Genomic DNA, 26672 nt, shown 5'->3' on the forward strand with positions numbered 1-26672 from the left:
GAGCTGGGCCTATCCCCTGGCCCCCCTGTGCTGATGCCCTGGCCTCCCCTCTTCTCATCACAGCCCAGCCCCAGGAGTCTGTGCCTCTGCCCTCCCCATGTGCATCACAGGTGGTGCCCCTGTGACACAGCACGTCCCTCCTGCCCTTAGCGAGGGAAACTGAGGCCCAGTGAGGGGGAGTGGTACCCTGTAGGTCATGCAGCCAGGCAATGGCCGGCAGGAATAGAACCCAGGAGTCTTGGCTTGCGCAAGACCCTTTCCCAGCTGGAGGAGGGTGGGATAGGATCATGGTGACTCTACTTAGAACCAGCTGGGGGCGCTGGAGACCCCACCCCTAAAGCCGAGCAGCTCTCGGCCCTCTGAGGCTGCTGGCTCTCCAGGCACCACCTAGGCTGTGATGGGAGCCAGCCGGGACAGGCTGTGCTCGGGGGACGCGGTGCGGAGTGAGCTACGAACCCCGTTGACGGGAGCAAAGTCAGCCTCTGTTCAGCTGAAATGTGAGGGCAGAGACGGGGTCCCCCAATTTCTACAGCAAGAGGGGCCATATTGGCACCCAGCCATTGGGAATTGACATTCATGCTGCATCCCGCCAGGCACCCGGGGGGATTTGGCCCTAGATTTCCATGGCAACATGAAAAAGCCAAAGGCTCCAACATTAGGGGAGCAGCTCTGAGTGCTTGGCGCTGAGCCAGCAGTAGCAGGCCACGGGCACAGGGACTCCCTGCTGGGTCCATGCTAGTGCCCCTGCCCTTCCAGGAGAGGCCCAGGCCAGATGATCCTTGCACCCAGGCTGCGTCCCCAGAGGCAGGGGGGAGCAAGGCCGAGGGCAGCACCTGGCTCCCCTGAGGTGCACCGGCTGCAGCGGGAGCCTCCTGATCCTCATTTATTGCGGGCTCAGCTGATGGGCTGGATGAAACACACCCCGGCGGGATCCTGCTGGGGAGATGCGGCGATACCACCCCCAAATGTGCCTGGCCCTGGCGAGGCTGCGCTCGGTGACTGTCCCAAGGTGGGGTGTCGGGTCCCCCCAATCCAGCACAGGCACAGCTATAAATAAGCAGCTTTAATTGTCTGTACAAAACTCTCCAACTATGAAAATAACCTTTAAAAAGGAAACGCAGGCGAAGGGGCCAGGGCGGGGGGGGGGCAATGCTGTGAGCCCTGGGAGATGCCCCCCCACCCCCTCAGCACTGCCCTCTTCCTTTTCCCTGAAGCCCCCCGAGTTGATGCCCAGCACCAGCACTGTGCACGCCCGGGGTAGGCACTGCCAGCGGCTGAGGGAGGGAGGCAGAGGCCTTCCACCGGGGAACTCTAGGGTGGGCGCTGGCTGGGGCAGAGGCGGGGGCAGCAGCCTAGAACGCTTTGCCTGGAGGTGAGGGAGAAGGGCTGGAGCAAGGGACCCATACGGTAATACTGAGAAGGTGCCACTAGAGGTCCCCAGTGCCCACCCCCAGCATAGCAGGGAGGGAGAGCTGGGGCAGGGTGGGGGGCTGTGCTGGAGGGTGAGGGCAGGAGAGCAGCTGGGAGTCCAGGCCCTAGCACAGGGGAGGGGTGGGAGGCTCTTTGGGTGCCCACGGACCGGGCCTGGCTGTGTCTCCAAGGGCCAGCGCTCGGTCGCCCGCACAGAGCCTGGGCCACGGGGCCCCTGGCACCCCACACATGCTGGGGGCGTTCTTCTAGCCAGGGCCAGGCTGGACCCGTTCCACCTGTGGGTGCAGGGGGCCAGTTCTCAGCAATCACCCCCGGCCAGCAACCCCCCACCCACCAGCCCCAACCTCTACACTTTGCCCCCTCAGAGCACCCGCCCTTTCCTCCCGCCATGACAGCATCTCTGCTCCCAGGGCAGCCCCCCACCACCAGTGTCACCACTTGGCAGCCAGCACCCCCCTGAGGTAGGGAAGTGTATTACACCCATGGGGAAACTGAGGCACACGTGGGTGATTTGCCCAGGGTCAGAGAAGAGAGTCAGGCATAGAACCCAGGAGTCCTGGCTCCCAGCCCCTCCCAGCAGTAATGACTAACATTCCCGCCAATTAAGCAAGGAGACACATTGGCCACGACACAGCACAGCAGCCCTGATGGAGCAGTTCTTACTGGATCAGTCCCATTAGAGCGGTGGCCTCCCCACCCCCATGGTCCATGGCTTTCCGGCCACAGCGCTATCCGGTGGTGACCGTGGTGCCGCTGCCCAGTTTGATGATCATCTGCTGGCAGTCATGGAGCGTCCGTTTGTCACCCAGCTTCTCCAGGGTGCGGGCGGCCTCGGCCAGCATGCCCACGCGCTGGCCTGGAGCAGAGAGGAAGCTGGGCGGGAGGTAGCAGCAAGCCAGCAGCAGGGCCTCGGCGTGCTCCCGCGGGGTGGGGTGGCTCTCCGGCTCGCTGGCTGCAAGAGCAAACACAGGGCCCTGCTGGTTCAGCGCTAGCTGCCAGCACGGACAGAGGGGCCCCAGGGGAGGGACAGGCCATGATCACGCGCCCGTTGCACAGAGGGGGATGTGCAAAGATGGACGGGGGGATTGGTCCTGCCCCTTGTCCCCAGGGTGCCAACACCTGCTCCAGCGCTAGCCCTGCCAGCCACACACTGGGGATCTTGCTGATCCCTACACGCCGGCCTGGCCTGGGGCTGGCCCCCCGCAGTCCTGTACCAAGCAGGCTGCAGAGGTAGGCTGAACTGAGCCCATCTGCTGCCACAGGCAGGGTGGGTTGGTGCCATGCCACTCGGGCATGCAGTCCTCAGCCCAGCCCACCCATGCCCTAAGCTGGTGGGACTTCTCCATGTCATGAGCTGCTGGGTCCCAGCCCCTCTCATAAGGGGCGGCCATACAGCCCCACAGCTGGCACCGGTTGGCAGTCCCAGGACAGACAGGGCCATGGAGGCTGCATCCTCCTCCCAGCCCAAGGGCAGGGCTGGGCACATGCCCCAGTCCCTGCTAGCCCAGAGGAGCCCCCCGAGATTGGGGGGCAGAAGGCAATGGGCTCCCTTCCCCCTGCTGCTCCCACACCACCGGGGCCACAGGCTCCCTCTTCACCTTCTTTGCTGCTCTGAGCCCCTCTCCTGCGCAGGCTGCGGTCCAGCAGCTGGTGGGTCCTGGTGGGGCTGGCTCTGGCCATCAGCCGGGCAGTGGCTTCGTGCAGGAACACCTGGGGAGCAGCCCACATAGACAGTCAGCCTCCGGGCAGCCAGCCCCCAGGGAGGGTCTGCACCCAGGGACTTTGACCCCATCCCCTGGCACAGTGCCAGCCATGGGGGAAGCATGTGCTCAGCAGACAAAGCAATCAAAGAGCTGACCCCCCCCCCAAGCCCCTCCCCCGCGAGGCTCACCCGGCGCATGGCTGGCCGGAAGGTCTGGGCCAGGCGCCGCAGGCTGCTCAGGTCCTGCTGGAAGCCCCGCAGCTCCAGGGCTGAGGCCTGGTAGACGCAGCTCAGCTGCTGGCTGACATTCATCTGCTGCTGCCACAGGTTGGTGCGGGTCACGAGGAGCAGATCGCACAGGAGGAGCTGAACCGCCTGGGGGGAGAGAGGGGCACCAGTGAGGGGGAGGGGCAGCCAGACGCTGGGCGGAGACAGACTGAGTGACACAGACGCCACCCAGGGCTGTGCCCACAGAGACACTACAGAGAGCAAGCGCGGCCCAGGGAGACTGGGCCTGACCCTCCCCTGCCTCTCCCCGCAGTGCCATGGAACTGGTTGGCCCATCTGAGTCCCATCTTTCCAAGTCCCTTGGTGGCTACGGTGATGCCCCATTGACAGGCGATGGCCGGTGCGAGGGAATTATGGCTTGGGGGCGTCTCCCCGGGGTCTGCCAGGGCCGGTGCTTGGTGCTGGACAGTAGCCCTCTGCAGTACCCAGCGGGGGCACTGCTGCCTTGGCGCCTTGCTGCAGGCTGATGTTCGGTGCTGGAAGAAGCCCCATCTGGGCTGCACTGCAGGGGCATTGCACACCTGTTCTCACACATGCAATGCAACTACAATGCACCACAGCTGCGGCCACTGTGCTGCGCCCCCCGGATGGTCCTTTCCTGCAGAGGCGTGCGTCTGGTGTGCCAGGCCCCGGGGACGGCTAGATGCGTGGCCCGAGACAGCCAGATGGTTCCACTGCATACGACACCGTACCCTGCTTCCTGGAGCCCTGCGTGCTTTGCCCCAGAGGTGGCTGCCTTTCAGTGGATGTGGTGCACGCTAGGGGAGAGTCCAGTTACACGCCTGAGAACAGTCAGTGATCACACACAGCTGCTCACCCACCCCCATGCCGAGGCCACAGGGACTCACCTTGTCAAGGGTGCCAGTGGCGGGCAAGCTGAGCCCCAGGCTGTCCCGCAGGTAGCCGCTGGCTTTCTCGCACTGGCCCAGGCTGGCCTGGCTGCTGTCCTGCTTCCCCAGCAGGGCCCGCACGGCCTTGAAGGAGTGCAGCGCGGCTCTGGGCAGGGGCTTCCTACACGAGCAGAGGGGGAGAGGGTCATCATGGGGCCCCCGGCTGGGGTCTCCCAGCACTGAGGGGTGGGCTGGGATAACCGACCCCTGTTCAATCCTGCCCCATCTCTTGGCCTCACCCCCAAAGCTGGCTCCCTGAGATGCAATGGGCACCCCCTTTTGGAGATCATGTGACCGCACAGCTGATCACATGACACTGTGTCACTCCCCCACCCTGAGATCCCTGGTGCATTTCTCTTGCAGAGCTCAGCTGTCCCAAGGGGACGCTGTTCCCATCGCAGCAATGCACCTCCCGCCCCGCTCCCCCTCCCGATCCCTGCAGACACTTACTCTGACACCTGCAGGGCCCTCGGCATGGTCTCCACCAGCGGATATAGCCGTTCAGCCGCCTCGTCATCCCCCTGCAGCCAGTGAATCGCCACGGTGACGATGGACGCCCACCACTTGGCAACAGGGTCGCTGCCTGCGAGTGGGGGACACGGGACCGATGGCATCAGCCAACCTATCATGGTGAGCAACAGACACTCGCCTGCCCTGGCCGACCCCCTCCTACCCCCGCAGATGCCTTGCCCTGCACAGCACCCCCCACACCAATCCCATACCCACTTGCCCCACCTTGGATCTCCAGCCGGTAACTTTCACGCTCCCCGGGGTCACTGTGCCCACCTCGGCCTGCACACCCCGGGTGCCGTGTGCTCCAGGAAGTTTCCCATGCAGAGCCCCAGCCGCAGCTTTAGCCCTGCGTCTCAGCGCCAGGCCACATGCCAGGCTCCGGGCCCCCCTCCCCTGCCCCTTGCCTACACCCATCAGCGATGGCCTCACCTGTGCCAGCCACCATGCCGGCGCTGATGGAGAGGGTGCAGCTGGGGGTGCCAGCGGTGTCCGAGCATCCGTTGAGCAGCTGTAAGTACTCCAGGGCATCGGAGAACTCCCTGGGGCCGAGGAGGAGAAGAGCCGTTAGGGACGGGTGCCAGGAGAAGGAACCATCCTGGGTCCCCACCCCCTCCCCAGGAATTAGAGGGGCTGCGGGGAGCAGCTGGGCTCCGGGTGATATGGGGTGGCACTGGCTCACCCCAGCAGGGCCGAGGTGCTCAGGGCCCTGCTGGTGGCACAGAGCCATTGGTGGGAGGGATCACCAGGCATGACCCTCAGGTGGATGCTTGGGCCACATCCCTGCAGCACGGGGACTGAGTGGTCGCTGGCAGGGTGCTGCAGGCTGGGAGGAAGCCAGAAGCTGGGTGCATCCCTGCCCTGGGCCCCACGGTTGGTACTTACCCTTCCCCGTGGGCCACTGGCAGGCTGGGCTCCGGCATGGCTACACAGCACAGGGCCTTCTCCAGCAGGTGCTCACGGAACAGCTGGGTCACCTGAGCCAGGGGGTCCACTGGGCCCCATGGGAAAGGCCAAGAGAGGCCTGTTAGTTGGTTGGCAGGGGGGGATTAGGCCCTATCACCTCCCCGTGCCTGGAGCATCCTGGCTGGGGGGAGGAACCAGCTGAGGGGCACTGGAGCCCAAACACTGCATCTCCAGACCCCGGGGCCCTTGCCAGGCACAGGGGGTCCAGGCACCACAATGTTAATAAAGGCAAGGGCAGGCTGGAGCCTGGCAGGGCGCCCAGCATCCCTATTGCCAAGGGCAGGGCAGGCAAGGCTCACTTTAGGTCGTGTGACAGAGGCCCATTTTTCTGGAGACAAAGGCCACAGTGTCTAAACCTCAGGCGTGAGGGGCATCGGCAGAGCCGCAGGTGAACCCAGGGCAGCTGTGGGTCAGGAGTGAGGGGCATCGGCAGAGCTGAGTATGGGAAGTGTGGGCACAGCCCCTGTCTGCCTCCCACCGGGGCAGTGCCCACCCCCAGTCTGGTGCCCCGCAGAGACGGAGCTGGGCAGTGGGATGCGGGGGGGGGGGGGGGGGTACCGGGGTTGCCGGTGGAGCTGTAGATACTGTCCCTCGGGGTGCCCTTCAGAGACCAGTCGCCATCGACGAAGAAGCGGTGGCCCACAGGGTGGCAGAGCCACTGCATGGCCGGGGGCACAGTGCCGCTGTGTGACAGGGACACCTGCCGGGCGCTGCACAGGAAGGGGCGCTGCCAGGGCAGAGACACGGGTCAGCCCCGCTGGGGCAGCCAGGCAGGATGGTGCTGTCTGGGCAGAGAGCCATGGCCAGAGCTGGCAGCCAGCTCCAGGGGCAGGTCTGAGGCAGCAGGAAGGTAGGGAGAGGCGATATCTAGCTACATGGGCCCAGTGCAGTGGATAGGTTCCTGGCAGTGGGTACCAGTGGTGCTGGGGTGCCAGGCTAGATGGCTTCCCATAGCGTCCCCGATAGGAGGAGCCCAGCGGGTGGGCCCGGAGTCGGTGTCTGCAATCTGGGAGGGCGGGGCATGGAGGAACCCCGCCTCCCCTGAGCCAAGCCCCACCCCCGAGCCATCCTCACCGCCAGGAAGTGGACGCGCCGGTGAAGGCTGGTCTTCACACGAAGCGCCGCGGCCACGTAGATCTCAGCAAGCGTCGCCACAGAGACGGTGTCGCCGGCGCACTCGGCCAGGTTGACGGCGCTCAGCGCCATGTTGATGCCGGAGAGATGGCCCCCAACGTGCTTCCCTGTGGGCGAGGGGATGCGGGACATCAGCCTGGCCCGGGGGGCGCTCCTGCCTTGCCAGGCCCCCCACACTCAGTCCTGTCGGGGGGCATGGCCCCCGAGGGCTCCTGGCTCCCCACAGGGCTCAGGTCACCCGCGGCGCGAGCGGGAGGAAGGGGGGTAGCAGCTGGACACCTGGCGCCTCTGCCCCCTGCATGGCACGGGCTGGAATCGCGGGGAGGGCGCGGTAGGGGGGAGTTGTGGGTCAGGGCTGACGGGGACAGGCACAGCTGAGTGAGAGGCTGGCACGGAACCCGCTCAGGGATGGGGCAACCACATATCCAGCCCCAGTCCCCCCATGGGGGACCCAATCCCTCTGGCCCAACCCCCAGTTAATCACAGCCCCAGCAAGGCCCTCAGATGCCCCCTACCTGTCATGTGCAGCTGATGCAACTTGTGGTAGACCAGGGCGGCATCGCGGGCGCTCTTGCGCACGTCAGCCTTCAGCTCGCTGTCTCGCCGGAAGCCGCCCGCCCGCCCGGCCAGCCAGCGCCCCACCCAGAGGCGCTGCAGCAGGTGGCGGATGAGGTTCCACATGAGGCTGCAGGTCAGGTCGAAGTTGGAGGTGGGGAGCGGGCGGCCCAAGGCCTTCAGGGCCGTCCACAGGTGCTGGGAGGCCTGAGCAAAGTCCCCCTGGCAACGCGGAGAGGATGCAGGGTGTTAACGCGCGGCCTGCGGGGTGGGGAATCCCCCGACTGAGTATCAGGCCTCTGCCAGGGCAGAGCTTTTTCTGGGAAGTTGGGAGCAGGGCATGGCAAGCGGGCAGGGCCAGGGAAGGGCCGTGCCAGGTGGGCAGAGAGGGGCGGGGCTTTTCCTGGCAGGAATTGGGGGTGGGGCTGTGCCAGGCGGGCAGAGAGGGGCGGGGCTTTTCTTGGCAGGAATTGGGGGTGGGGCTGTGCCAGGCGGGCAGGAAGGGGCGGGGCTTTTCCTGGCAGGAATTGGGGGTGAGGCCGTGCCAGGTGGGCAGAGAGGGGCGGGGCTTTTCCTGGCAGGAATTGGGGGTGGGGCCGTGCCAGGCGGGCAGGAAGGGGTGGGGCTTTTCCTGGCAGGAATTGGGGGTGGGGCTGTGCCAGGCGGGCAGGATTTTGGCTGTTAGGAGCAGCTGAGCACCCAGTGAGTAGGAAGGAGAAATCAAACCAGGGCCAACGTGGGGTGGATGCACAAGGCTCCGGGCTGGGACCTGCCCTGGGGCAATGGGAGCCTGGAGCCCCCTTCCCAGGGCACAGCCAGCCAGCGCTGCTCCTTACCCGGGCCAGGTCCAGGTCTGCCTGCTTGCGGTGCCTCCAGAAGAGGACGGACGGCTCCGAGTGGGGGCGGGTCACAGGCTCACCGTAGATGAAGAGCCGGACGAAGGCTCCCAGCACGACCAGCACGTTGAGCAGCCAGAAGATCAGGGTGGGCCAGCCTGAGGCCTCGTCTGGGCACAGGGGGCAGAGAGGGATGGGGGGGCCGGCGTTAGCAGCACATCACAGCTACCTCCAGCCCCATCAACGGCCCGGAGTGCCCCCCACGCTACGGACTGCATCACCCAGCAGGGGTGTCACAGCCCACTGGGCCACGTGGGGACGCCCCCCAAACGCAGGGCCCCCCGCCAGCACTGGCTGCTCCTCCCAGCACCCTGGACACATGACTGCACCCAACCCCCTCTACCCCCAGGCCTGGCCCCGATCGCCCCAGCCAGCCAGCCCCCTCTGCCCCCAGGCCTGGACCCGACTGCCCCAGCCACCCAGCCCCCTGCTCCCCTCCGGCCCGGCCCCCATCGCCACAGCCACCCAGCCCCTATACCCACAGGCCTGGCCCCCATCACCACAGCCACCTAGCCTGGGGGTTCTGGCCCTGGTTGCCACTCTCTAGCATGTCTGGCTCCGTGCTGCTCCCAGCACTTACCTATGGAATCCGGCTGGCCCATTATGCTCCTGCCAGGGCCAGGAGAGGCCCCACTCTCTGGGGTGCCCTCGGGGCTGGTGCCCCGCAGCAGAGAGGCCAGGGGGTTGAAGGAGAGGCAGAGGAAGACAAAGGCGCAGAGAGCCATGCGCGAGCGATCCAGCATACCCAGGCTGCCGGTGGACAGCTGCTGCTCCTTCTTCCCCTGAAAGCCAAGCACAGAGGTGGGCGTGAGTCCTTGCTACAGGCGGTGGGTCTGCTCCGGCTGAGCTGGAGGGACGGTACCCACGGAGCGCGCCAGGGCGTTCTCAGTGGTGGCAGATGACAGAACAAGGAGCAATGGTCTCAAGCTGCAGTGGGGGAGGTCTAGGTCGGATATTAGGAAACACTATTTCACTAGGAGGGTGGTGAAGCACTGGAATGGGTTCCCTAGGGAGGTGGTGGACTCTCCTTCCCTAGAAGTTTTTAAGGCCCAGCTTGACGAAGCCCTGGCTGGGATGATTTAGTTGGGGATTGGTCCTGCTTTGAGCAGAGGGTTTGACTAGATACCTCCTGAGGTCCCTTCCAACCCTGAGATTCTATGATTCTATGGTTCTAAGGTGAAAGGCACCAGCTATGACTGGGGGGCTGGGAGCCAGTCTGCGCTGCACAGATCCGTCACCCCCTCACCCAGGGCAAACCAAGCTGGGCCCGAGAGGAGCCTGCATGTCTGCCGGCTGGGTAACGGACCAGGCCCAGGGACCGACTCTAAGCAGTGTGACTAGGGCTCGCCCCTGGGTCAGGTGTTTGACACGACCGTCCCTAGGTCCGCATGGGCACCCGCCAACCCCTGGATCCAGGCGGGGTCCCATCAGAGCTGTCTCCTGCCCAGCCCAGCACCCCCGTCACGGGACCTTGGTCTCCTCGAACAGTGGGCTGTCGGGCTCCGAATCGCTGCTGCTGCTGCCGCTGCTCAGCAAGAGGGAGCTGCTGTGGGAGGGGGAGCCCACATCCGAGGGCGGAGGCGTCAGCATGTCCATCATCTCTGGCTTGATCTCCTCCATGGGCACGTCCGTCTTCCCGCCGCATGTGGCCACCAGGTCCTTCAGGGACTCTGAAAGCAGAGGGGGCATGAGGAGAGGCTGCCGCTTACAGCTCCCGCCAGGCAGCTGAGCCAGCCCCGTGTCTTTGGAGAGCCTGTGCCACCCTGCAATGGGCTGGGGCATTCATCGCCCTGAGCTGGGCAGTGCCCCACAGCATCCACCCCACTGCCCCTCTGCCTGGCCCACCCCACAGCACCTCCCACTGCCCCTCTCCCCATTGTGCCACCACACATCATCTCCCCCTGCCTAGCCCTCATGCAGTCCCACCTCCCCTCTCCACTCTGCTGCTGCCCCCCAATCCCAACCCACAGCCCCCACGACACCTCACACCTGCTACTGTAGTCCTGGGCCTCTGCTGCGGCCAGGCTGAGACCCACCAAACTCACTTCACTGGTGGCATAATCTGGGTTCAACTCCCAACCCCCCGCCTGCCCTCCAGCTGGGAGAGTCACCCCGCACTCACTGTTCTGCTGGGCGGCCATCTTGAGGGCCAGGTTCTCCTGCTTCAGCTTCTGGTTGCTCTGCCGCAAGAAGCGGATGGAGTCAATGGCCTTCCTCAGAATGGCCGACTTGTTCATCTGCCCGAGAGAGGGACACGGGTGCTCAGGCACAGCTGCCCCCCACCGCCGGACGCAGCCAACCCCGGGGAGAAGGTCTGCCCTCCCCCCACCCCCGTGCCGACCGCTGTCGGGTGCTGTCCCTGCGGAGGAGCAACCGGGCGGCAGAGCTCAACCCACTGGCCATGCCCGTGTCACGGTGGCAACAGGATGCGACATGGCCGCCAGACCCAGGCAGCACAGGGACGGGCAGGAGCCCCGTCAGCCCCCGCCCCACCGTACCCCCAGCCAGCTCTGCCGATGCCCCTCATTCCCAGCCTGCAGCACCTCCCAGCACCCAGCAGCTGGAGGGAGGGGGGAACCACAGCGCTTGCGTCTTGGGACAGACACCCCCACCCTGCCGCGACAGGCCCCACCACTGCCCGGGTACCTTGGCCTCCGAGCCCACCACCAGGTCCTTGAGCTCCATGATCCTGTCGTTGATGGAGGAGCGGTAGCGCTTCTCGATGGCGTTGTGCGCTGTGCGCTTCTCGCCTTTGTTCTGCACCAAGGCTGGCTTCCCGCTGGCCGCCAGCCGGTTAATGGGCAGCTTGTCGGCATCCACCATCAGCGGCACCGTGGCCAGGATGGTGCCTCCGCTCACCAGGGTCTGCGAGAGAGCAGGGCGTTGGGGCCGGCTGGAGCCAGGACTATGCCCACCCTCCCACAGTGCAGGGAGGAAAGAGCCCCTCCGCCTACCCCAGACAGCTCCCCCACACAGCTCTGCCAGGACGCCTCGCTCCTGACACAGCAGCCCCCTGCCCTGTCGTTCCAGCCCTGGGCTCCATCCCCCCAACCCCTGCTCCTGCCCCCAATCCCAACCCACAGCCCCCTCCTGACATTCCCACCCGTGAACCGCTCTGGGGCTGACATTCGACCGTGCCAAGCTCCATTTTAGTTTTGAGATGTGGAGCTTGCTGAGACCCACCAAACGCGTCCCCTTTGAGCCAGGGCCCGAGCTCTGCCCTCTAGCTGCAATTGGCCAATGCGTTGACCCCGCTCCCAGATATTATCTATGGCTTTAACTGGCTGAGCCCCTGCTGGTCTCCAGGGAAGGTCCCCACCTCTGGCGGGGGTCTGCAGATGGCAGGGGGGACGTGCCATGAGCCATGCCCCACGACAGAGCCGCTGAGGGGCTGGCAGTCCCAGGCCCTGGCTGCCGCACCAAGGAAGGATATGGAGGAAGGGAAGGTAAAAATATATATATATGGAAATATACCTATCTCACAGAGCTGGAAGGGACCCTGAAAGATCATTGACTCCAGCCCCCTGCCTTCACTAGCAGGACCAAATACTGATTTTGCACCAGATCCCTAACTGGCCTCCTCAGGGATTGAACTCACAATTCTGGGTTTAACAAGCCAATGCTCAAACCACTGAGCTATCCCTCCCCCTTGCCTGAGGCCAAGCAGCAGATCCAGCCTGGGGGTGGAGACATGGGCTTGTGGGGGAGACTCACACACAGGGACCCCAGAGGGTTTCACCTACCGGGACCTGCAGCGGCGCAGACTGGACGGCCGCTGTGGTGGCCAGTGATGTGTGGCTGGAGGTCTTTGCCCCAGAGACATCAGTCTTCACAGCTGTCAGGAACAGGGACTCGGCCTTGATGAAGTGGGGCTGCAGCAGGACCTGTAGGGTGGGCAGAGGGTTAGCGCAGGAGCTCCACACCCCCAGCTCGGGGGGCAGGAGTGCCTGGATCTCCTGCTGCCTGTCCACGCTCCTGGCCCCAGCTTACCGGGACTTGCTGGATCTGGGAGGAGACAGCTTGGGAGGTGGTGGCCGTGGCCAGCAGCTGCTGGGGCGAGATGTTCTGGACGTGAGCCTGAAGGGTGACGGGCTGGATCTGTGGAGAGGAGTGAGGGAGGCTGGCCGGGGACTGGGCAGCCCCTCCGGGCTGCACTGCTGAGGGTGGAAAGGAGAGCGAGTTAGACGCAGTGTGGAGCCTGCTCCTCACACTCCAGGGGCCCTGCCCACCCAGGAGCCTGCGTCAGCCAGGCAGACCAAGGGCCCAGCTCATCTACTGTCCTCACTCGGGATGCTCCAGAGACTGTCAATCACCCATCACGCCCCACACTCTGCCAGGGGACCAGCCAGAGTTGATCACACCCTTGAAATCAACCCACGCCTCCCACCCATTTTGCCCTTTCCCCATTAATCAGACCCCCCACGGGGATATCCCCCTCAGGGCCTCATGACTGGTGCTCAGCTTGCACTCTTCCCGCTGGCTGCCCCGTCAGCAGCAGAGGTGACAATATTATAGGTCCTATATAAACACTGTCTCCCACTTCTTTTTTTTCCAAAACAAAAAAACCCCACTGTTCAGTGAGATTTGGTTTTTAAATTCATGTTTTTAAAGACCCAAAAGAATATTCCCACCCAGGGTAGAAAAAAACTGAGGCCAAAAGATTAGGTCTAAATTACTTGACAGAATGCCTTTAAATGAACCCCTTACAGTATTAGCTATGGGGGACATTGCATCATCTACAGGAGCTGATCCCACTCCAGTGCTGCCCCATAGACTACAGCCCTTTCAGGGCCAGTTCGGAGTCCCACAGGAGACAGGGGAGCTCAGCGGGACCCAGCCCCATCTCAAGGGGCCCTGCCCCCATCCCGAGCCTCACCGGTGAAGCCGTGCTGCCCCTGGTAGCCCAGCAAGGGTTGTGGGGTGAACTGGCCTTGGGAAGCCGGGACGAAGCTCTGGGCTGTCATCACCCCCTGCTGTGGCTGGGGCAGAGGCCGGGGCTGGCTGGCAGACACTGCCATGGGCTCCTCCTTGATGTCCGACGCAGGTGACACCGCCAGGCCTGGCCCGGCCCTCAGCTGGGGCTGCGGTGAGAAGCTCTGCAGCGGCGGAGGCACCTGGTACATGCTCACAGGAGTGGAGGGGGGCGCCTGGCTGGGCCCCAGGTAGCCGTCGAGAGAGCCGGGTGTGGACGGCAGCCCCACAGGCGTGCTGGCCTCTGGCATCGGGGTGGCAGGTGCGCCGAACGGAGTGTCAAACAAGCCCGGGAACTCATTGTCCTGGGTGTTGATCAGCTGGAGCATGTCTGGAAAACACCCCAAGCCAGCCCAGCCGTGAGAGGGATCCCACGTACCACAGAGATCTACGTCCCCCTGAATACAGGGCTTGCTGTCTGGCAGGGAGGGGGATCCACACACCCTGCGGGGTGAGGGCTGCCCACATTGCAACCAGACCCAGCTCGGTTATTACACTGCCAGCAGGGTAGAGGCTGGTGCTGGATAAAACAGAACCCGGAGGCCCTGTCTCCCCAGCCAGGCCAGCTCCCCCATGCTGCCCCACCAGCTGAGCCTCAGGGCTGGCACAGCACCCTGGGCCTCGCCGCTGAATCTGGTGTTTGACTAGTGGGCACCTTTAGAAACGGGGTTGAACCCCACACACTCATCTCAGCTGCCGGGGGGGGGGAGAGGGGAGGCTGGACCGAACCAACAACTGGGGCCAAAGGCCGAGTTTTACTGCACACACTCAGCATTCCCGTTTGCACCTTCCTCTGGCTATTGCAGGTACCAGCAGGGGATACCCACCCTCCCGCCCAGACCATGTCGTGCTGCCAGCAGGCCAAGCAGGTTGCTCCGTGATGGGCAGAGCAGGGCGCGCTGGGACACGCAGCCCCCGCGGGTCACCTCTCCGTATTCAGTGGCTGCAGGCTGCCTTTGGCTTCCGGCACCTGTGCTTTAAAGCTCCCTCCATCCCGGCCTGTCCCACGGGGTCCCAGCCGCCAGCGCTCAGTGACGGCGTGCGGGGGAGAAGGCAGGGCTCCTCAAGCACCTCCTACTGGGTGGCTGCAGGGCCAGCTGCCAAAGTCCCCATCATCAGCTGCCCCCAGCTGCAGCATCAGTGCCACGCACAGGACCGCGGGGGGGGGGAGGGGTTTCCGAGGGGGTAGAACGGCAGCCGGGCAGGCTGGACTGAAAGCCTTCAGCCCCACTGGGCCCTGGCCAGCCCACCCCAGCTCTGTACAAACCACCCACGCACAGCGCGCCAGCCTAGGGGAGTCGGGTACCGTCCTTGGCATGTGTCAGCGGTGGGTGTGATAACCGCATCTGCCAGCAGGCGGAGCCTGAAGACCAGCCACCAAGGGGAGACTCTTAGGGATCCAGGCAAGAAGTGGGAGACGCAGGGAGGAGACACCCCTCCTCTTACGGCTGCCCCATGCCCGGCCGGACCCCAGAGGGCCCGATCCTGCAGCCCTTCCTCACGCGGGCTGCTGCCCTGGCTTCACAGGGGGCTACTCACACGAGCAAGGGGGCTGGGCCCGGATTCTACCCCATCCAGCCCGCGGGGGGAACTGACAGGGGACCCTTAGGCTGAATGGCAAGAAAACAATGAACAGGAGGAGGGAGACGTCCTGGGCTGCTGACAAGCCCCCTGCCTGGGCTGGAGCAGAGGCTGCAGGGCCCCGTCCTGTGCCGGCTGTACATGGGGCAGGGTTATTATTGTTTTCTGTATTGCGGTAGCACAGAGGGTCAATAAAGACCCACTGGCTTAGGGGCGATACGTACTCACGACGAGAGCCAGAGCCCTGCTGCCCAGCCCCACAACAACGGGAAGGGGAAAAGCAGGATTATCGTCCTGGCCCCGTTGTACGGAGGGGAAACCAAGGCGCAGAGCAAGTCAGTGACTAGCCCAAGGAGTCTACAGCAAAGCAGGGAATGGAACCTGGGTCTCTCGTGTCCCAGCCCAGCAGCCATCACCCTCCCTCTCCCTGTGGATCGATGCTTCCCGCTACTTACAGCCCCGTCTGGGCTTTGCTTCAGGCTTCCAGAGGCTTTTTTGGACCAACTGTACTAAAAAACCCAACCCCCGCCCCACTCCTTTCCTCCTCCACATGGCTGCTCAGTGCCCCTGTCGTGGACTTCTCTGATGTAAATTCAGCTGTGATCCAATGTCCCAATGACACCAACACTGGAGCAAAGCACCTGGGGGCCAGGCCCAACCTGCAGACAGAGCTGGGGAGCTGCAGGCAGTTGGAGCGGAGAATCTGGGTCTGAGCCATGTCAATCCTGTACCCCCAGAAAGGAAACAGCCCAGGCACGGCACAGAGGAGATGTCTCCAGTCAGCTGGACCCATCCCATTAGGTATTGCTGTCTCCTGCAGGCTGCCCCAGTTCTCCCTGCACCATGGAGCCTGGCGTCCGGGTTTCTGCAGGGGGAGTGCAGGGCAGGGACCAAGATCGGGGCCCACGGCATGAGCTCGTGACCTGCAGTGTGAGAGGACCTGCAACCCTCCTGTCTATACCGCCCTGAGGCTGCTCAAACTAAGGAGGGGACAGGGCCCCCAGCCGGGTAAACACAGCCCTCGGTGATCACGCTCACTTGCCGTGGCAGTGTTTCCCATGGGCCAACATCTCAGTTTGGGGGGGGAGGGGATGGCTACTCCACCACCACGCCCAGCGATCAGGTGAGAAAGGGCCAGAATCCACAGGGACGCTACTCTAGCCTCTGGCAGGTGGGCAGGAAACGCACGCTCTGAACATCCAGGGTCAACCTGCGTTCAAGAGCTACAGTCTTCCACCAGATCCTGGGAGCTGCCCTTCCCTCCTCACCTAGACAAGGCTGCCACATGGGCCTGGGGCTGCAGGAGGCACCAGCTGCGCAGGCATCACTGACGCCAGCAGGGAAAGGAGAAAGCTGCAGCCAGCCAGGCCACGCGGGGTCTCTTGTGGCATCTGTTCACCTTGGACGACTCCACTCCCACGCAGCAGTAGCTGCTGGGTTTTTTTCACCACGTTTTACAAGTGCGGCACGGGGAGATGGCCCCCGGTCACACGCTGAGCCACTGGCCTCTCTCGAGCGGAACCCAGCCTTCTGATGGCCACGGCTTTGCTGCAATTAGCACCGGCCACTAATAACACTGTGCGCTGCCCTGGTGCCTCCTCTGCCGGCTCTTACCAAACTGATCCTTCCAGCTCAGCCACCAGGTAGCTCGATATCACTGTCCTCACCATGTGCCTGGGGAAACTGAGGCACGGAGTGGTTGGTCTCTGAGGCGAAGTCTCCAAAGCTGACTAGGAGAGTTAGATTCACAGCCCCGCTCATTGGATGGGGAGTCCTGATTCTAACTCTCCTAGTCAGCTTCGAAAATCTCAGCCTACATTTTCAGCACTGAGTTTGGGAGCTCGGCCTGGGCCGCGTGGGGCCTGATTTTCAGAGCTGCTGAGCACCTCTAACCCTGCTTGAAGTGCTGTGGTTGTTCAGCACCTGGGAAAACCAGGCCCCAGGGGTCCTAAGCTGGGCTCCCAAAATTGGAGACACCCAGAACCAGGCTGAAAATGTTTGCCCAAGTTCATGCACCATGTCAGCAAAAGCCAGAAGTCCTGGGTCCCAGGCCCCTGCTCCGACCCATCCCGCCGCCTGAGAACACTGCTCACATCTCCCTGCCACACAAAAAGGCCACAGGTGCAATCAGGGCAGATTTGTAACACTCTGGCAGAGCCTAGCACCGCTTGGGTAACTCCTGTCCCTGCTGTGATCACACCTGTACGGTGCTGGGCAGAGCCTCAGCGCAGGTAACAAACGGCTGCACTCTGGGTCTGTATATCTGCACAGAGCAGCATTATACAATTATAACACAATACTCTCACCGCTAGGAAGCACGTTGTAGGGGTTATGGACTATCTGAGATCACATAGTGTGATTAGATACTTATAACGCAATCTCTCTCTCACACACACACGCACACGCACGCACACTATGGAGCATGCACTTGGTCTATTTCCGATGTGGCCTTCACCATGGTTTCGTGGCATAATTCAGAGGTCTTGCATGGCGCATTTCCAGGTGGTCACCGAAGAGCTGGCAGGTAACAGCCCCCCACTCCACTCTTCCACAAACACGTTTATTCCGCTTTATAGGGATGCTGTCAATGTCCTTTTCCAAACGGAGCAAGAAGGGAGAGCTCAGGAAGCAAGTGGGAGGGCAGTGGGGACATGGATTGGGGGCTGCTAGAAGGACAGTGACAGACTCAGGCAAAATACAAAAGCCTGCAGCCCAGGGAAGTCCCTGAGCGAGTGGATCCCGCAGGAGACAGGCTGTCACCCGTTATAGGTGAGTAGTTCCCCGCCTCTCCCACCACTCGCTCACCCCACGCTCCCCAGACTCAGTCGCCTGCAGAATCGTGCAATCCTCCCTCCCTCCCCTCAATGCAGCTTCCAAAGGGACGGGGCCAGGCACTGCTCTTACTCCACTCCAGTGGCACTGGAGTTCCGCCGGGACGGTTGGGCTCAGCAAGTGCTGCAGGCCAACAATGGGTTGCACCCCACAGAAGGGGGTGCCCAGCTCTCTGGTCGGGCAGCATTCAATGGAACCAAGCAGGAGAGATTTCAGCCTCCCCCTGCACCGCAAACAGAGGTGACCCTCGCCTGCTGGGGGGAGGCGGGGGACACTCGCCCACATGTCCCACCTCAGTCTCCCCACAAGACAGGTGCACATCTGGCGGGGCGGGGGGGGGGGAGCAGACTGCACATCTGGACGCCCATATGCACCGAATAAGCAGTGTGTGCGCAGGGGGGGGAGATACCTTCGAAAGTGCACTCCATCCCAGCCGTGGCCCAGGGACAGGCCAGGTGCCCACGAGCCCAGATCAGCCCGGCCGGCTGGAGGGAGAAGAGTGGCAGAGTCTGGGCAGCGGGGCCGTGTGTGGTTATTTCAAACCCGGGTGCCTCCCGCCCGCCCTGTCCCGCCTCCCCAGGCGTCGGGGAAGGAGTGCGGGTGGAATTGTGAATCACGGCTCTTGCATGAGGTGATCCCTCTCCGCCAATCAGCACCCGCCTGCCCGGCCTCGCTATCCGGCCCTGCCAACCGCCCCCAGACAGCCTGGGCCTCCCCGCGCAGCCTCCAAGGTGAATGGCGCTGGGTTACTCCAGGCCGTTTGCCTTAACCCCGGCGCTGCCAGCCAGGGTTACTCTCGGTCATGCACAGTTAACCCCTTGGGAGCCAGGCGCTTTTGAAGGACGCTGCCCTGCAGTGCCTTGTTTCTCTCCTTCCACCTGACACAGCTGCACCCCCACCCCCCTTAGCGAGGGAGGATCCCAGGCTCGGGGATCAGACAGTGGGCAGAGCGGACGGCAGACGCTGCCCACTCGGAACAAAGGCATTTGGCCCTGTGCCTTTCAAGCCAACGACAACCATCGGGGGTAGAGCTGGGTGCCGCATCTCCATGCGAGGCAAGGGGACATGTGGCCCCATCCGTTTGCCAGCCAGGCTCCAAGCAGAGCCCCCCTCCCATGCCACACTGGCCAAACGGGGAGCCCAACTGAGCCCGGGAAACGCAGCATAGCTGGAGCCCAGCGGTGCGGCCGGGGGACTGGCATAAAAACAGCAGAGACAAGTCACGCAGTGAGAATCTAAAAACCTGGGGCCAGCCCCCGGCGCTGGCCGGGCCGACAACGGGGCGGGTTTTGGGGGGAATAGCACAAATCCATTCGAAAACAGGGCAGGTGAACCAGTTCCTCCATCCCCACCCTGCCAAGCTGCAGAATCCAGGGCTGCATCTCCGCCCTGCTCACCCTGGTGCCAGCGTGCACAGCCCTCTGGGCTGCTGGCACCAGTGGCACTGCGCCAGCTCTGCGCCCTGAGCGCCAAGGCAGCAGGGCAGATTGCTGGACCCTCCAGAGCCAAGGCCCTCAGCTATCTGTGCCCAAGATGGTCCCATCTGGCCTTGGAAACAAGTCGAGGCTCTATTCTGGAGCCAGCCCCTGGCCCCCAGACACCCTAGTGGCCTGCTTGAGGAACGGGCAACCATGCACAAGTTTGTACAGCGCCTAGCACCGGGGGGCCCGGGCACTGCAATAACACAGATAATGAATAACAAAAACGCGGCCGTGTAACCTCTCTGTCCCCATCCACCCCTCCCACTTCTACCATCAGCACCTTTCACACCAGGACCGCGCAGCAGGGACACCATGAGCATCCACCGATTCCAGCCCCCCTCGCACGAATAAACCCACTGGAGCGAAAGCAATCTCGAGCTGCCTCCTCCCCTGGAACTGGCGCTGCCCTGGTGCTTGGAGACTCCAGAGCTCCTCTCTGAAGTCTAGCGGCATCTAGAGACCTGTGACTGCCTGGGAGTGCAGGAGGACCACTCAGCAGACACGGAAGGGGTGAACTAGCTCGCAGAGTCCCAGGCCAGGGCCCGTGGAGCTCTTGCTGGGAGTCTGCAGCCCAATGGGCTGGCCTGTCACATGGGGCTGGCCCCTTCTGCTCAGACCCAGCTGCTGAACAGCATTAGAAGCACGTGCAATGGTATCCCACGCTTCCCTGATGTGCTTGTCCAAGTCAGCAGTCACTGCTGTAGCCATAGGGCTGTCATGGGGTCATGCATGAGGGGTGGCTAAGAGATGGTGCATGGGAACGGAGGGGCCACGAGACAGTCCCTCCATTAAGGTGCGATCCGCGCTATGGAAGAATTGGAGGATCCCTGGATGGGAGCCACGTGCCGGGGCCTGAGCAGGATTGTTTAGCAGGCTGGGACTTGGAGCTGATCAGGAGCAAAGGACGCAGCTTCTCCCACGGAGCCCCAGTGCCACACCCTGCAAACTCCCAGGTCTGCAACTTGGGAGAAAGCTGCAGCCTCTCGATTTAAGTGGCTTCACGAGAGTTCCACACAGCCCTCCGCTCCAGATGTGAGGTGGCGCTGTCCTAGGGTGACCAGACCTCCCATTTTGGCCGGGACAGTCCCTTTTTTAAGCCCTGTCCTGGCCGTCCTGACTTTTTTGGCAAAAGAGGGAATTTGTCCCGTTCGTTGGCTCCCGCTGACTGATCAGGTTGGCAGCAGCAAACAGGACAAATGCTCACTTCTGTCAAAAAAGTGTGGTGTGGTGTGGGGGGCGAGTGTGATCAGTGACAGCCTCAAGCAGGGGGCCTGCAGGGTTCGAGTGACCAGTGACAGTCTGGGGGGTGCTCCTTGGGGGAGCAGCTGGGGCCAGCCCATCGGGGGGGGGAGGGGCCTGGGGCCAGCCCCACGCAGTGACCCGTTTTCACTTCCGGATATATGGTCACCCGAAGCTTCTTGCTGTCAGTGGGCACCACATGCCGCCAGGGCACGTCTGACTGGGCAGGAGAGCCTAGGTCACCCCAGCTGGGTGTGTGTGTGTGTGTGTGTGTGCGGGGGGGGGGGGGGGGAATGGCTAACTCCACAACAGAGAAATTCTTTATTGTTGCCTCACAGCAAGGAACACACAATCCAGAGGATGCCGATACCGAATACGTGAACCCAAAGGCCCCACGGAGGAACCAGCTGCCATAGGGAATGACGCTGGCCCAAAGGGACAAGTCCATGCGCTGTTAGAGGGTCAGAGAAAACTTGCTTGTGCTGCGGGGTTCCCTCGTACTTGGATAGCTCTGGCCCTTTTCTGGTCAGCTCCCTGGCCTGAGCCACCCATCTCCGACCAGCTGTGCGCTCCCGGCATAGTCGGCTCATGCCCCCTCCTCTTTCAACGGGGAACCAGGACCCAGGAGAAATGCAGCAAGACTCCCCTGAAGATACTCACAATGCCTCATTTCTGCCCACCAAATACCACACTGCTCTGTCCAGGATCCCCGGCGGAGCCCCAGGGCGGGAGCTCACTGCTGTGCTGTGAGGATGAGGGGTAATGGGCGTGGGTGGCAAAATAGCCTAGTTCAGACCCCTTAGCTCTTCCCCACCCTTTTATCCTCATTCTCCCTTGTCTTTCGTCCCCCCTTGGGAACGTGTGTCATCCCAGCCAGCCGCGGAATGGGAGCACGTGAAATGGGATAGTCTGCCGCTGCCAAAGCTCAAGCTATTTATTACCAGGAATGACATTCTCCCTAGCATCGCCAAAATGCAGCCACCTCTGGAGCACAACACGGCAGCTACTAACCGCGCACAGCAACACTGGAACAGCCATTTAGAACAGGGAGTAAGAGACACGGCAGCTAATTAAAAACAGAAGAAGGGAGGAATTTAACAGACAGAATGCAACTGACCTACTGGGGATCTGGCCCATAGCATGGGACAAAAAGCAAGCCACTGACATCTGCATCAAAACTGAAGCCCTGCCAGGAATTTAGCCACACTGTGCTCCTGGAGATAACAGCAACAGCTGTGCAGCATTTCCGAAACAGGGCGAGCCCTTTGCCCTGGGATAAAGTCCACGTTTGAATTGCAGTTGACCGGAAGTTACCTTCTGACTTCCCCGAGCAGCAGGAGGGCACGTTTGCTTTTCAGACTGTTGTCAATCTCTCGTCTAAAACAGCTCTGGGCATCGTGCCCACCTTGGGGAATGCCGGGATGTCAGTTTGACACAAGGGGAGAGTGAGTCTTGCTCCACCAGTCATACCCTCAGGGCAAAGAGCAAATGCAGCCACCTGCAAGGCTCACAGGTGCCAGGCTGGGGTTCACTGTCTCTGCGCCAGCTCCCAATTCTTCTCTGCGTCGGAAGAGGCTGCTGATGCACCCATCTTTCCCCTGGGAGCGAGGTTACTGCCTGGCACTCAGCAGTGATTTCCACGGATGCCGAGTGTCCGTGTCTCCTATGGCCATCAAGCGGAGCCCCGGGGGCTCAGCACCTTTGAAAATCAGACCCTGAGTGCTTTTCCTTGTGCAGCTCTCAAGGGGGGTTGCAAAGGTGAGTGGGAGTGACTAGCCCACAATCACACAGCGAGGCAGCGGCAGTAAAGCTGGGCTCTTGACCCCACAATGCAACGCTGCTCAAGTCCTTGCAAAGGTCAGTCCTGCCGTTGGGTTGCTGGCAAGAGCCCTTGCCTGCTCCAGCTTCCCCAGCTCACATCAGGGGCTCTCCACACCCTCAGCAGGGCTCCCTCTAACTCCAGTGGGGCCTATTTGCTGGTACCATACCCAGCCCACGGCTGCAGCAGCCAACCCATCAGGATTACTCATTGCTTGGAGGAACCACACAGGCCATCTCAGAGCAAGCCAAGCTTGCAGGTGAGCTCAGCTCCTATCGGCATCGGCAGAAACAACCTGTCCCCATCTCTGAGTGGCTCTGCCGGAGCTTGGGGAGAACCCCCGAGGCGGGCTGGCTGGTGAGGAGACGCACGGAGGCGACTGGCATCGCCGCATACAACGCTGCAGGATGGTGATGTCAGATGTGCTGCCAGCAGCTTTCACGGGGCAGGGAGGGGCAGAAAGAAACGACAGTCTTAAGGGACCGAGGCAGGGGGTGTGCACAGCAGGGGGCTCTCCTAAGGAAGATGCCGGAGCGGATCATGGGAGAAGGGATCCTCATGGGAGCTGCTCAGGCAGGACGGGTGGCCTCTCGGCAGGGTTCACTGTATTTATGAATGCCACCCGAGCGACATGTCTCGGCCCTAGTCAGCCTGCTAGCTCCATGGGTGGGGGCTGCTTTTCCCTGCATGTCCATGCAGTGCCCGGAACAACAGGGCCCCTTGAATGCACAAAATCAGTGGGGTCAGGCTTGTGCTGGGCATACATGACTCACACGTGAGCTAATACAAAAGTGCTCGTTTCATACGTGACAAGGCGTGCACAGGGCCTCGGGGGGCGGGGGTGGGGGGAGCGATAAGGGACCCACTGAGCAGCCCCTGCCTTTCCCCCAGCTCTCACAGTGATTGGAGGAGGGTGGAATCTTCTGATGTTTGCAATGTTGGAGGTTACTTGCCTTACATCAACGGGAGTAGGAGCAGGGCCCCAGGGGTGACCTATTCACAGTGCTCAGGGAACCCACTCAAGCACCCCTTTCAAAAAAGGTCAGCGCAGCAAACCCTGAGCCAGAGCCCTCATTGACTCAGCGAGCGGGTCAGGGTCTGCCCAGGTCAGCAGCTTGCAGGATCTCCACCTTTAGCAGAAGGGCACATGCCCCAAACCTCTGACTATATGGCAGGGAATGGGGGAGCAGGAGGTCCTTTGAGTGGTTAATGAAGGCAGGTTTTACTGTCTAATAGAATGCAATTAACTGGAGGTGGGTTTGGACCACGAACACCAGATTCAAAGCTCCCTCTGCTCTGGCTCTCAGCTCCATAGCTTGGGCCCCATGGGTGTGCAATACATAGACCATATAACATAACTGCCTTTTACTAATCTGCTCAAGGACAGTCAATGTAAAAAGCCAGCATGATTGCATCATTAAGCTGTGAAATTAACCCCCCAGAAGAGATGATGGTAGGAGTTAATATTGCCAGTGCAATCTTAAAACTTTGCCACATTAGCCACACACACCCCCACGGTCTTTCCCATGTTAAATGTAACCCTTAATGTATTGCTCTTTGTTATTCCTTCAGAGAATATAAACTACCAGCCAGGCAACATGGCAGGAGAAGGCTTAGCACTGGGCAATCCTCCACTTGAGTGACCGATCGCACAGACTTCAGATTGCATTTAATTGTCACTTTTCCATCCATTTTAAAGCTCAGAAGGATCGTTGTGATCATCTAGCCTGACCTCTGGCACAACGCAGGCCGGACAATTCCACGCAGAGATTCCTGCATCAAGCCCATTAAGCTTGTGGTTGAATTAGAGCGAGTCTTTTGGAAAGACATCCACTCTGGAGATAAAAGGTGTAGCCCTGGCCCCATTGAAATCGATGGAAAAACTCCAACAGAAGGAGAATTTCACCCACAGATGCCAAATAACAGAGAGGCAACCACTTCCCTTGGCCAATGGTCACTTACCCTCATTGTTAAACACGTGGCCCTTAACTCCACTTTGGGTTAGTCCAGTGTCTTCCAGCCATTGATCTCCTCCTGCCTTTGACTGCTTGATTAAAGTGCCCTCTTGGCAGGTTATTTTCCAGTTTGTTTGCTTTTAATTTGTGGAGGCAGAAAAAGAAATTGCCTTCCACCACTTACAAACTCAGCTGACAAGTCCAACAGCCGCATGCATGCCTTTCTCCACAGCTAGCTGCCCTAAGCACCTCACAAGCTCCAGTGGCTTTGCCACAGGTGCCCTTCTGAGACACAAAATGCACCCTCTGACTAGCTAGACATGCAGCACCCACTGGAACTGATTCAGGGGCTTCAGATCACTCACAAAACCAGAATGTGACGACACTCCTGGACTGACGGACGTCGGAAAGGACGGGTTGAGCGTGCAGAACCACACAAATGTCATCTCTGTTACACCAAGCTCACTTAGAGTCTGATCCAAAGTCACCGGAAAGCCTCCCATTGACCCGACTGGGCTTTGGATCCAGCCCTTACACCCACCCATGATTACTTTGGGGGTTCTCCCCCCCCCCGAAATGTGCCCCCTCATCCCCACTGTCCCTGAACGCAAAAAAGGGCATGTGATAAAATCTAATCCAGGCACTGTCCAGGCCTGGAGAGCCGCAGTTCACGAGGCGAACGTTCCAGCGAGTGCCTAGCACGATGGGACCCGTTCCTGGGCTCTCCCCAAATAAACAAGACCCATAGGAACACAGGCTCTGACGGAGACCCGTGGGCAGCCCGAACCACAGCAGTGGCTCCTAAGGTTTCCCTACCGCCCGGAAAAAAGACCAGGAGTCCTTGTGGCACCTTAGAGACTAACAAATTTATTTGAGCATCAGCTTTTGTGGGCTACAGCCTTTCGCGGGACCCATCAGGGCTCGCAAAGGAGCGGTTTGCCGGGCGAACCGGTGATGCTGCATTTCCAACCCACTGCGCCACGCTCCGCCAGACGCCTTTATCCTGCCCAAAGCCTCTCGGGCAAAGGGGCCAGTGACCCAATCACCCACCAGGGTTCCCCACGGCCCGGGGAAGATGCCGGTTTGGGGGGGCTGCCCATTGCACTGTGCCCCTGTTCTCCAGCGGCCCTGGGGGGCTCTCTGGGCAGCCCGCGGGCCCGGTGCGGAGCAGGCAGCGGGTGCATCACGCAGGCAGAGCGGCTCAGGAGCAGGGCTGCTGCCCGCCTATGGATGCCCGGCCCGGGGGCACGGGCCACCCCTCGGACCACGCCCCCCCCGCCGCCTGCAGGCCGCCCGCGCGCTCGCGGCTGAACTCTCCTCGGCGAGAGGGAAATGACCGCGAGTAACCCGCCCGCTGACGTCAGCGCCCCCGGGAGCAAAGGGGCGGGGCTCGGGGCCACAACTCAGCGCCGCAGCGGGCGCGGAGCCAGAGCGGAGCGGAGCGTCCCCACCCCCGCGGCCGGCCTGGGTTTATTATTAGCGGGCCTGGCTTCCGAGCCCCCCGAGCGTGCACCCCACTTGCAGCCGGCAGCCCGGGGAGCGGGGGTGGGCAGGGGACAGCAGCAGGCTCCGGAAAGCCACATCGATCAGGGGGTAATGACCTGGGGAGCCCCCAGCGTGATCGGAAATCACAGACCCCCCCCCCACACCCACCCATGCACCGAGCCCCCCACCCATGCACCGAGGGACCCCGAAAGGCGGTGCCAGCCTGCGGATCGCTGCCCCTCTCGCATACCCACGTGTGCGACGTCAGCGGCTTCACCCCGGATCTTAGAAACACAGAGCCACGGGTCGGGGGGGGGGGGGGGACCCTCCCAGCCACCCCCACCACGCTGAAGGGTGAAAAGCACTGAAATAAAGCGCCGCCCCCCCTGCCTAAGCCAGGCGTCTGGGTTCACAGGCGCCTTCAGCCCCCCCCCCATCCCCACCCCCTGCTCCTCCCTGTCCCCAGACCCTGGGGTCAGGACCCAGCTGTCCATTGCCCCAGGCGCCCCACAGCCATGCCCGCTCCTCGCCCCCAGCCCTGCCCCGCGTGCCCGGCCGCGACCCACCATCGATGTCGCTCAGCAGGGCGGTAGTGATCTCGCTGGATTCCTGGAGCGTCAGGGAAGGGTCCAGGCTGTCCAGGGAAGTGTCATCAAAGCCGAGGCTGGTCATTGTCGGCTCTGCGGGGTAGTGTCCCCCCCCGGCTGGGGGGGTCACTTTGGCGGGTGCTGCTGGGCTCTGGGGGCTTCCCCCCCTTTTTTCCCCCTGCTAACAAATCCTCCCCCCGGAGAAGCCCATGGAAACACGCCACTCAGCAGCAAACAGGAGCAGCCCAACTTATGGGCAGCAGCCGTAGCCTGCCCGCGGCCCCCACCTCCATGGCTAGGGCTGGGGAGGGGGGGGGAAAGTTGCTCAATTGAACTGTGCTCAAACCTGC

General features: G+C 62.2%; 1 protein-coding gene across 4 annotated transcripts; it reads right to left on the reverse strand.

Annotated features, from left to right (window-relative positions):
- Positions 1-1048: 1048 nt before the first annotated feature.
- SREBF1 (sterol regulatory element binding transcription factor 1) lies at positions 1049-26672 on the reverse strand. 4 transcript variants are annotated; one of them, XM_044980134.1, is made up of 19 exons: positions 26302-26672; positions 13303-13674; positions 12363-12529; positions 12116-12256; positions 11019-11237; positions 10495-10609; positions 9843-10042; positions 8953-9154; positions 8313-8482; positions 7437-7698; positions 6862-7028; positions 6346-6514; positions 5707-5815; positions 5254-5363; positions 4762-4894; positions 4270-4432; positions 3323-3508; positions 3030-3141; positions 1049-2383 (listed from the first exon to the last, which is right to left on the reverse strand). In XM_044980134.1, the coding sequence occupies exons 1-19, from the start codon at positions 26405-26407 to the stop codon at positions 2160-2162; spliced, it is 3327 nt and encodes a 1108-aa protein (XP_044836069.1). In that variant the 5' UTR covers positions 26408-26672; the 3' UTR covers positions 1049-2159. The 4 variants fall into 4 exon arrangements, with proteins under 4 accessions (XP_044836069.1, XP_044836068.1, XP_044836067.1 ...); XM_044980133.1 differs by having other exon boundaries at positions 12363-12526; positions 13249-13674; XM_044980132.1 differs by having other exon boundaries at positions 13249-13674; positions 26302-26671.

The sequence above is a fragment of the Mauremys mutica genome, chromosome 11 (genome assembly GCF_020497125.1).
Source record: "Mauremys mutica isolate MM-2020 ecotype Southern chromosome 11, ASM2049712v1, whole genome shotgun sequence".
NCBI lineage: Eukaryota > Metazoa > Chordata > Testudines > Geoemydidae > Mauremys > Mauremys mutica.